Source organism: Lepisma saccharinum, chromosome 12 (genome assembly GCF_977018435.1).
Source record: "Lepisma saccharinum chromosome 12, izLepSacc3.1, whole genome shotgun sequence".
Classification (NCBI taxonomy): Eukaryota; Metazoa; Arthropoda; class Insecta; order Zygentoma; family Lepismatidae; genus Lepisma; species Lepisma saccharinum.
This window is the reverse complement of record NC_139240.1, coordinates 20,418,303-20,430,374: the sequence shown is the minus strand read 5'-3', so window position 1 is coordinate 20,430,374 and position 12,072 is coordinate 20,418,303. Positions and strand designations below refer to the sequence as shown.

At 38.7% G+C, this 12,072-nt stretch overlaps 1 protein-coding gene across 1 annotated transcript in view; it reads right to left on the bottom strand.

The window, feature by feature from the left end:
- Positions 1-1,932: 1,932 nt before the first annotated feature.
- The window catches only part of LOC145996594 (uncharacterized), a 196,198-nt gene continuing 186,058 nt past the window's right edge, over positions 1,933-12,072 (bottom strand). Inside the window, exon 10 of the mRNA XM_083133150.1 lies at positions 1,933-2,627. Coding sequence (XP_082989276.1) covers positions 2,590-2,627 — 38 coding nt within the window. The 3' untranslated portion in view covers positions 1,933-2,589. The remainder of the gene's footprint in view (positions 2,628-12,072) is intronic.

Genomic DNA, 12,072 nt, shown 5'->3' with positions numbered 1-12,072 from the left:
GGCCAAGATACAACGTAAGAGTCGCTCAGTATTAACCTTCTAATATTGAGTGAGTAATATACTCAAGCAAACTTATCCTTCAGTAATGGGGGTTGAACTGGACATCTAGATTGTCAGTAGTAACCTAACATCATAAGGTAAATTTCTGGATAAATTCCTTCCCGCTGAAGTCACACAGTGGTTCGGATCCCAATTTAAACTGTAGGTCCAGTCCCGTTTAGTTTTTCTGTTCATAAAGTGGACTTAAAAACAAACTCATCCAAAACCCTAGTCAAATGGTATAAATATTACACATTAATTAAACCGACCAACCTTTGTGCGGAATTAGATTGAAGTAAATATTCAACTATTTAATTCCCAATGTATGTAATTCTGTTCTTCAAGGAAATTATTCTAAGAAAAAATAAATATCGAAGACTTACGAGAAGCAGTGGCGGATTTAGGAAGGGGCGATTTTCTCCGGGAAGACCATTCTACTAATATTTACAGTTTTTATAATAATATAGCACTACTCAGTGCACAGCGCGAAAATAAGGGTACGGGTACCAATCCCGAATAAGTAAAGGTTGTTTATTATTTTCTTCCATCATTATTATATCTTTCCGTTGTCGTGATAAACATAATGACATAGAGATAGAAAGAAAAATGAGGAAACACTGACCTTATTTCTAGAATCATGTCGCTCCTGTTGAGCGAGGAAAATGTCGAAATATACATAAAGCATTATAGGGCCGTTATTTGTTAATTTAATTTTGATATGAAATGCAGATTATTATCAGAAGACCTCAATACAGTTGATTGATTGATTGATTTGGTGTTTTAAGTCCACTTATGCACAGTAAGGCTAATCGGGACTTGACCTACAGTTTAATTGATTGATTGATTGATTTCGTGTTGTAAGTCCACTTTATGCACAGTAAAGCTAATCGGGACTGGACCTACAGTTTAAAGTGGGATCCGAACCACTCCACCGGGTATCGAACCCGGGACCCGTTGATTACAAGGCGACGACGCTACAACTGCGCTATAGGAGAGGCCCTCTCAATGCATTTAGTTCCTAACTAATAATTATAATAATTTACATTCGGTATTACAATATTTTGAAAATATGGTCTATCCATAATAACCATCCATTATGTTCTATAGCCTACCAAATAAAGGATAACTTACATATACAACACTGAGATATCACTAAAATGAATATTAAATATCATGTAATGTGAAAAGCTAGTGTAGACATTTGGGAGGGGTGAAAGCCCCCATCGCCCTCGCTGTGGATCCGCGGCTGAAGGAAAGACCTGGGGCGCGTCAAGTGTCTGAGCGCTCAGCGAGCAATGTGATCGCTCAGCTACTTGACGGCCAAATAAGGGTTGTTCGGCGAGCGCTGCCCACTTGCTCCCTGAGCGAGCTTGAAGTCTAATCGGCACAGGTTTAAGGCACAGAATATATCGTTTTGTGTTTCGATCTAGTGAGATGGCGACTAATGAAGAAGTATTTTGTGATTAACGGCTTGCAATATGGCGTAATTAGTGTAATTACAGAAGAAGTTCAAGTAACAGAAGGTAATATAAATGTACACTTTTTGTAATTGTATTAAAATGAAAGTGTTGCATACACCGTAGTTTTTGCAAAGTCGTGGAAGTGTGTGAAAACGAAAATTTCGATTAAAGTTTGGTGAAAAATGTTTGCTTTTGTTCTCATTCATTAGTAATTCTTTATAATATTAGTTTTGGAACGCGCAATCACAAATTAAGGCACTGAGGTTTTGATCAATGAGCAGTGAGCAACCACAGCCAAGTAAATGATTTGTTTGCTCAACGAGCGAAAATCTTGCTCAGCGAGCATCGCTCAGATACTTGACGCGTCCCTGTCACATGAGTGCAAAATTAAAACACATCTTCCACTGTTTAAAACAATTTATTTGTTGTTTGCATGCCAAGTGTGCCGTCTAAGCGACGAATGCCTCCTCCTCCAAGGTCTGCGAACAATATCAAACAACTGAGATGATTGCTTCAAGCGTTTATCAAAGTCTGTCGCACTCATCGTGAGAATTTCAACAGAAAGCTTTTCGATATCACACAAACTTGCCCTCCTGTCGCTAGGTGGCGACGTACTGTTCGTGTTGGTGTAAAGTGGCTTGAGAAGCATAAACTCTTCTTCCTTACTGAACACAAAGCTCTGACGATTGGATCTTCTACGTAGTAGTTCCTTATGCTTCTTCAAGGAGTCTTGTCTGTTTAAGCTTCTTCTTTTGATGGAGACTGCCTGTCCTTCCTCCATTGTTGAGGCTGTATGGTGTTCGTTAGTTGAGCATACGCATCTTCTGATACAAATCCAAGCTGTGAAGCCAACAAATATTATCACTAGTAGTGTCACTATAACAATCAACCACCACGGCGTTTCCATCAATTGTCTGTTATAGAAGCAGAATCTGTTGTCAATTCATGCCTGTGAAATTTTTCAAAAGACCGTATCATAATGATATGTTTTCTAAAGTCACATCTTCAAATACTCTCCAATTTTTTAGTTGATTTTGACATCTTGATGTAACCAGACCAAACCATTTTGTACATCAATTTCTTGCTGTTTCTAAATTTCCCGTGAAGTGCTGTCTTTCAGTAGCGTACCTGAAATATACAATTTCTAAATTAATCTTGTTAGTCAACGTTTTAATTTTCTGCCCTATTCTAAGAATTGTTTTACACAGTGTATCCCATAATTTTCCGGAATGGTGTCGTAGTGCATTTACAAATTGCATAATTTGGAAAACATCCCTTCTCCAATTACCCTGATGTTTTCTCTCTCTTGCTAGTAAATTTGAACGTTGGGGAAGGATCCTCTTAAAAGTTACAGTAACACATGCGACACCATCCTAGGTCACCATATCGGAAATGACCAGAAAATACAAAGGGTTCAACTGATTAGGCCTGCGGACAGGGATTCCAATTTCCTGAAAACTATCGTGACCGGTGACGAAATGTGGTGTTTCCAATATGAGCTGTTAACAAAGAGCCAGAGTTTGATGTGGAAGAGCCAAGGGCCCCAGAACCCAGGAAAGTTCGCTGGAGAAGTCTCGTAGGTATCAAGACGATTCTCGTTTCGTTCTTCGTCTCCATGGGTATCATTCATAGAGAATTCGTTCCCAATGGACAGGGGAGTTCTACCTTGAGGATTTGAAGCGTCTGCGGGCACAAATTCAACGGGTACGCCCACAATACCTACATGGCAAATGGTCCCCTTTGATTGCCAATGCACCAAGACACGGGTCTGGTTTTGCATCAGTTTTTGGCCTCCAAGAGGATTGTTCTGCATCCACCCTATTATCCTGACTACTTCCTTTTCATGAAAGTGACATTCAAAGAGCTTCGACCGAGTATCTCAACACTATTCCTGTCAAAGACTTTCATAAGTGTTTTGACAAGCTGTATGAGTGTTGCATTCAGTATATTGAAGCAGAAGGAATGTATTTGGAATATACACACCCAAGACAGTCATTGCATGTTCGGTTCCTGTTTTCTCGCCCTAGTCCGGAAAATTATGGGACACACTGGATATAAATATTGTGTAGCCTACCGTACAACAGCTAAATAATGTTACATACACAAATTCTTGTTAATCTGTGGTTTTTCCCTCATTTCCTCCAAGCCAACGCTGGGACGGTACCTTTACTAAACGCCACAGATGCTCTCTCCCACTTGTCATCTCGGTGTCATTGATCTGCCCAAAGAAGAGATCAAAAGTCTAGTCTAAGTAATCATCACTCATCCTCACAGCCATAATTAACCAAAAACGGTGGAAAAACTATATATACTATATTTAACAATGCATCCTCCCATACTTTCGACTAATAAAAATTAGGGAAATTTCACACCGAAGCGACAGGCGACAAACGACAAGCAATTGAACTTTTCGAACCAAAGTGACACGACAAGCTGCATGACTGTAATGTTGGAACCCAAATTATTTTCCCTCTATTTTTTTGAGAACATGGCAAGCTACTGTGTAAGGTGACGCGAGACTTTCCGTTGGTTTATTTTATGAGGGCAAGAACATGAAATGACCCCCTCCCAAAAAAAAGAAAAGGTCGTGCTTATTATTTTAGAAAATACTTAAATTTGAGTAAAGTAACACTTAAAACTACATTCATTTCAACCAGAGACGAGATAAGATATCTATTTTTTAAAATATGAACTCTGACGAATATTAATGAATAATAAAAATTATCTCATTTTTCAAAAGTTAAAAATTGCTTTATGTCAATGCGGGCTGTCATATTGTTTCACCAAGCCCTTCGTTTACCATTATTTTATTTCAAGGGCACATGTTAATTCATGCATGAAATTTTAAATACTGGAAAGGTATTTACGAAGAAAATTCTTGAGATTCGAGCATTGACTTTTAAAAAAATAGATACAGAGCCACGCTCTCACGAAGGTTGAGACCGACTACTCTAGTTTTTAGGTATTTGCTTTATCTAGGATGGAAGGGAAAGGGAAAAGTCTAGCGCAGTGGTCCCCAAAGTGTGCGGGGCAGCGCCCTGGGGTGTCGTAGTTAGCTTACAGGGGCGCGGCGAAATATTCCAATATTTTCACTGAAATGACATACTTGTTAATCTACACATGGTTTTAGAATCGGACCATCGCATAAATCCAATTTAGTACTTTTATATGTAAAATGTTTCTGAATTTGAAATATGTGTTTATTTTTTTAAGGCAAGCAACCTAACTTGAAACATCGTGAAACGAAAAAGTTTTGTAACCACTGGTCTAACGTATACAGTTTGAGGTCAGTGCATATGATTTCTTAGTTTTCTCGTGGAAAACATGCCTCTCTTGAGTTTAAAAACTTTCACAAATTTTACATGATTTACGAATAGCAATGTCTCCTCTGGTGACCAATACTGATTAATGCAATTATATCGGTCTCATCAACCATCATGCGAACTGAGCAAAGAAACAAGTGTCGCTTGCAGCTTGTTGCTTCGGTGTGAAACTGTTGTGTCGCGTGTCGCTTAGGTGTGAAATCCCCCTTAGCAAATCAGATTTCATATATTTGTCTGTCTTTAGACACTATCGTCGATAATGAATTATAGTTAAGTAATTACATAACAGTAAGCTCCAGTCAGTGGCGCAGGAACGTTTTTCATTTGGGGGGGTACAACATTCAGACTCCCATATATATATATATATATACTACTTCACTACTCAGCAGGTACGTATCTAGAAATACATTTCGGGGGTCCAACCAAGTGTAGCAATAATAATAATAATAATAATATTTAGAATAATTATAGCTATTTAATTAAATTAATATTAATTAAATATGTAAAAAAAAAAAGGTAAAGTGTTCCCCTGTGCATAGCACCACGCCATAAAGGCGTATAGGGGGTGTGGGGGTAACGCCCCACACTTTCTTGATCCGGTCGTGAGTGGGGGTGATGTGATCAGCATCACGCCCCTAACCGCCTTTACCCCCCAGGGTTTCCCCCAGGTACCCATGTTATTCGACGCTGGGTGGGCGCCGGGGCCGCTTTCACCGTTAGAAAAGTTCCCGGATTTGAACCGGCCGGGGATCGAACCCGGGACCTTAAGCATGGTAGTCAGACGCGTTACCGACTGAGCCACCGCGGCCACTAATTAAATATGTAAATGATTTAATATTGTATTGTTATTATTACATGAATAGGTAAAATATAGTAAAAGAATAGAGATAGGCTATATAACAGCACCTATTCATTATCTATTCTACGTGCAGTTAAGATCGCCAAGATTTGCATAAAAAACAACTGCCCTGGAAAGGAATTTAATGTCAAATAAAAATAATTGAATATTTATTGAATAACAAAAAAAATGAGTTAGATCCAATTAACGAAAAGTAGTTCCTGACTAATATTTTATGGATATTATCATCAGTAGTGTCCATAAATCTTTGGAACCCTTCAAAGTCGAATGAGCCATATTCCTTGCCTTCCAATGAGAGGAAATAACCATCGATTGTATAACAAAAGCTAAACAATTATATTTTGATTATTTACTTTTACTACTTGGTAAGTCTTTCGGAGGGGGAGGTCCGGACTCACTGGACCCCCTAAATACCTTCTTGATACCTAGGTATAATGTAAAGCCATGGGAAATATTCTATTTTAGAACAGCCTACACGAATGTCCTGTTATTTAATGCAAAATTTGCAAAAAAAAAAAAATCTTTTGTTTTTCTTAGAATTTAAGTTCTTTTTTTAAACAGATTTTAAAACCAGATAACAATTCTGAAACATATAAAGATATGGACCTCGTTCTGGACTTATTTGGATTTAACGGAACGGAAAATCAGGAGTTCGAAATGTGAAAATTGCAAACAAAGATACATCTATTCATTTTAGTGCAGGTTGAGATTAAAGGGGATGAGGATCTTGAGCCACTCGAGCCAGGAATGATCATCTGCCACCCACTGAATATAGAAACCACATTATTGAATATATCATACTTACAGAGTTCCACTTCAGTTCAGTTCATTCTAATTTTAAAGTCCCATAGCTACGCATAAAAATATCTTTAAACAATTTATGGCAGATCTGTACCACATCCAATGCCTTTTAGAAGCCTTGTTTTTGGTATTTTCTAAGACATCTATAGGAATTCATTGTATGAAAAAAGAAGAAAACTGAGTTGAGATGTTTGCCTATCAATCAACTCGTAAGAAGTTGAAATATTTGTGAAACATTTGACAATATATATAATTAGCTGTACCTATTGACACTCTTCAAGCACTGAAAGCATTACATATACAAAACCGAAATCCTTCAGAGATCAGAGGAAGCAAGGAAAGCCATACGCTCAAACGTTTTCTTTTTTTTTGTCTTTTCAATCTTTGGTGGACAATATGAATAGCAAGCCAAGGTTTCTTTTCGTATGTAGTACAGTAGTATTCAGGCCCGTAGCCAGAATTGATCTCCAGGGGGGCTCTCGGGTTATCAGGGGCTTTGTAAATAAAGTCCATTTTTCAAAAGCTTAACAATGTTAAATGAAGGTAAATTATGTGTGTCGGGGTAAGAGTGGTCATTAAGTTACATAAAGTTTAGAAATATCACACAAATGCTACATGTTTCTATATCTCTTAAAATATCACTTGAAGTGTTAATTGGCTGCTACTGAAATCATCCCTTACTACACACTGCATACTCCGTTTGATGATACAGATATTTATATTACACAAGAAAAAATGGACAATATTCAATCATAGTGCCTACCGTACGCGTACATTCCACTCCCCGGCCGAAACAATAAAACTCCCCTTGGGAGCTGTTAACCTTTGACGCAGATGCGGAGGGAATTTGCATAATGACATGAAAGTCACAGATTTCTGTATAAATGGGAGGTCGCAACAGGGGCAACGAATGTACAGATAAAGAAGCTCCCCTGTGAAGGAACTTTCTGAAGTCTAGAGAAGAGAATCTCCTAAATGCTTGCCGCTACTAGACTTACAAGTAAGATGAACGAATGTAATAGCTGCTGTTCATGCACCGTGAATTTATCCTTCACCAAAGTTGTGAGCAAAATATCTGCTGCCTACATTTTCACTTTTCACTGCAAACAAATTACACAAAATAGTTTTATCTAATGTCAAGGGGCTGCCCTCAGTGCCAGGGGGGGCTTGACGATAGTTCCAGGCAGGCATGTATCCAAGGGGGGCTCAGGGGGCTTGAGCCCCACGAAAGTTTTCGGTTTACACTAGATAAAATGAGTTTTTTTGTTTCTTGTGGTGTGAAATAAGATAATGTGACGATAATTTAAGGAGATAAATAATTATCGAGGCAATACGGAGAATGTTCTGTATCCCTGTTATTCCTAATAGCGCGTATCCAAGGTGGGAATCAGGTGGCTCGAGCCCCCACCCCTTTTTCAGGAAAATTTTCTGTTTATACTAGAAAAAATTAGGATTTTGGCTTCTTGAATAATGTGACGATAGTTTAAGGAGAAATAATTATCGAGGCAAGACGGAGAAAGTTCTATAACCCTGTTATTGTTAATAGCGCATATCCAAGGTGGGAATCAGGTGGCTCGAACCCTCACACCCCCACCTTCAGGAATTTTTCTGTTTACATTAGATAAAATTAGGATTTTGGCTTTTTGAATAATGTGATGATAATTTGAGAGAAATAATTATCAAGAAAAGACGGAGAAAGTTCTATAACCCTGTTATTATTACTAGCGCGTATCCAAGGTGGGGATCAGTTGGCTGGAGCCAACCCCCCACCAAGGAAATTTTTGAGTTTACACTAGATAAAATTATAGAGGGACCACGAGGAAAAAAAACCTTGGACGAAAAGTCCCCGCGCAGCTTTCCTTTCCTCTCTCCCCCTCCCCTCCACGTGGGAGTACGGTGCACAGGAGTCGCGGGTTTGCGCACGTTTCTTTCCTTGTGGTTCCACTATAGCTTTTGTCTTCTTGAATAATGTGACGATAATTTAAGGAGAAATAATTATGGAGGCAAGACTTAGAATGTCCAATAACCCTGTTATTGTTAATAGCGCCTATCGAAGGAGGGAATCAGGGGGCTCGAAACCCCCCCAGATACCTTCAGGAAATTTTTCTGTTTACATTAGATAAAATTAGGATTTTGGCTTCTTGAATAATGTGACGATAATTTAAGGGGAGAAATACTTATTAAGGCAAGACGGAGAATGTTCTATAACCCTGTTGTTGATAATATTGCACGTAAACTTTTCTTGAGCTTTCAGTATTGTCGCAGCAAACTTGAGCACTATGTAGAGACTTGTCAGTGTTTGGAAGTTGCACAGCAAAGGTATAGCCACACGTAGAGTGATTCGTTGTAATTGTTAGTCTCTGGAAGGCGCGAGAGGGAATGTTCTTGAAATAAGAGGAGTCGAACTATACCGGTAATATTTATAAATCGTTTATATGCGCAACGTTGAGGATATAAATACGTGTTAAGTATAACCATTCCTAAAAAGAAATTCTTTTACCGAACCTTGGATTCAATGAGAAAAATGGCGGTCTCTGACGCCATTTCCTTTTAAGCGTTCAATTCAAGGACTTGTTCATGACTTATTTGATCGTGTACAAGGCGCTTTACTTCAGTCTCCAATACGAAATGATAAAAACTTCTGGCGAGTTGATTTTTAAAAATGTGTCCGAGATAAAGACTGGCGTGCCCAGGATTTTCGGAAGGGAGAGAGGTTACTATTTGTGGTGGTCAGTCCTCATTTTGCCATCTTTTCCTGTCTTTGACGTTCTTTTTTTTAACCCTTACTGGTGAGGTGGGGTTTGAGCTAGGTACCCCACAAATATTTTGAAGTGACTGTATTTGCATATTAATTACATCTGATACCTGGAATGCTGTGTACCTTTCAGTCAGTTCTCTAGCAGCTGTGCGAGGATGAGGTTGTGTTGACCTGTGTAAACAGACCGGTGAAATATTGTTGCATATACAGTGGGGTGAACTAAACTCCACCTCACTACTTACGTAACATTTTTTCTGCAATATAAACTCCATGAAAAATGCATCAGTGTAATCTGATTGTAGAATATTTTTATTATTCTCTATATCTATGTCCTAATAATCAACATTTTGTAAGAATTTGGATTTTTCCCTTCTTTATGAGCTGCAAAAATTAAAAAAATGTGAAGGTGTGCATTTTTTGCTTTTCATTTTGCATTTTGAAAGAAAATAGCATTTATGGCATTTATGTGTATTTTCTGTAGTGCTTTCTCTAAATAAGTGATGTAGTTATGTTAATTAAAATCAACTTCATTCATTATTTTATTCTTTGAAATATATTCACAACCATTCCCTTGCGAGAACATTTTTTTGTTCGGGCATTGTCTCACCCCACTAGTGTTTCTTTCAGAAAATTTGCTCCAGAGGGGCATTCCAGGGAACCGAGAGGGCGTCTGACTTCAATACATTCTGGAATCTTGATGACTGGGTCATTGATTATTGCCTGAATATCGTGCAAAATATTTTCCTTTCTAGGCGACTTGCTAAACAGCTTGTAAATGTCTTTCAAAACATGAAAAAATCTTTTTACCTTTTGGTTTTTATTCCTGCAGGAAGCCGCTGCAAGGCACAAGATGTGCGCTCTACAGTGCATATTACAGAATCTCCTTGTGAGCCTTTTCCGAAAGATTCTTTCTCACACCTCCAACATTCCCAGCCATATTTTAGGCACCATCAAAGCCGAAAGCAACAATAGCATCGTACGTTAAATCAAGAGCAGCAAGCTCTTCGTCAATTTGCAATGGTTTCTGCCCTTCCATTAGGAATTTTGACTCTTGACAAAAACTTTTACACCTGGACCTTATCCTCAACAACTCTGAACATTATACTTAAGTCCGTTTCATTTATCAAGGAGACACTTTCATCTACCATAATGGATAACTTCTTGTTTTTCAATGATTTCTTCAGTTCCTCCGTCAATACTTCGCCCAAACACACCAGCAATTCACATGCTGTGTCCTTGCTTCTGTAATTCGATCTATCACTCAGAGCTTCTCTCCACACCCTAAATTCATCACTCATTTGATCCAGAATACTTTCAATGATGCTTTCATATTTAGTACTGAAAGCTACTTCTTCCTTCATCAAAAAGTACAAGTCCCTGCAGAGTATTTTCAAACATTTTCTGTTTAACACTCTTTCTCTTTCACTCTGTTGAACAACTTGAGCATAAACTGGTTTCTTCATAGCCTGCCTTTTGAGGTTTTCCATTTGTACACTTACAGTATGACCTGAAGAGTGTTCATGTTTCTCTAATTTCCCATTTTTTCCCAGAGCTCTTCTGAAAGACGTAAAAGGAGCAGTTATGAACACGCCACCTGTCCTTTGCAGAACTTTTGCGCCATTCTTCATGAAAATTTGGCATAGTTTACAAAACGCGCCTCCTTTATCTTCACTTCCAGTCAACTGTACCTTTCTTCCCACTGTTTGCTGTAGTGACGTTCTTCTTTTGCACCTGATGATTTCGAAGGATGCAGGTTGGAACTGGAAGATCCCACGGTAGACTGTGTTGAAGGAGACGCGCCAATAACTTCCCGCGATTTCTTGCTAGGTCCTGCCTCTGAAACACTAAAATAAGAGTTTATTGTTCTTTTCATTCTTCCTTTGTCGTGCAGCAAAGAACCGTAATATCCCACTGCAACTGCAATGCAGCTCAAATGCGTCTTGTCTTTTGTAATCCACCACTTGTCTGTAACGTTTACATTCTCGAAGGTACAAAAAAGCAATGCGGTGGCTAGATTTTAACAATCGCATAAAGATTTTTTTTTAAATTCAACACTTTTCAGTCGGTCCACCTTTGACTCAACAATATATTATCTTATCGTTTACAAATATACTGCTGTGTATAATTACAAAGATAATACCCCGTCGGCTTTGATGACGACGAGTCGGCGTTTTTGGTGTGGAAAGTACTACTGAACATTCGAGATGGGAGAGAGGAGATAAGGCTAATGCGGTTGCCAGTTTTATTCTGCTTCTTCTGTAAGATTGGACAAGTGTGGGCGTTGTTACTTACAGAGGGAAATATAAAGGCAAGAATATTCGCCACACAAAGTAATGCGGTCCGATGCGAGGGAAACAATGGTAGTAGGCATTTCGGGTGAGAACGCCAAGACCGAAGGAAGGGTCGGCCCTTTATTGCTTAATAATTTACTTATGGTATTAGTCGCCACAGGTATTGTTCATTTGCCTGAAGTCAGCTGGGTTTTCAATAAAACATCATCTATGCATGTTTTAGCTAGAAAATGTTTTGAACTCTGGTGTTTTATACTTTTCGGTATGACGCAAGTCATTAGAAAACCTACCTCAATCACAAGCGCCTCTGAACAACAGTAAACGTCATTGTTGTGGGCGATCCAACTACTGATTGATTTGGTTTATTTTACTTCGCTTTTCTACCACTTTTGGTTAATGGCGAATATGAATATGAGTGATGATATTTATGAAGTTGATGAAGGGACACTCATAAAGAATACCCTTGCTAACGCTGGGATTCGAACCAGGGAACTCTGTCGTCTTGGCGGGCTGTGCAAAACACTCTGACACGGAGGTGGAT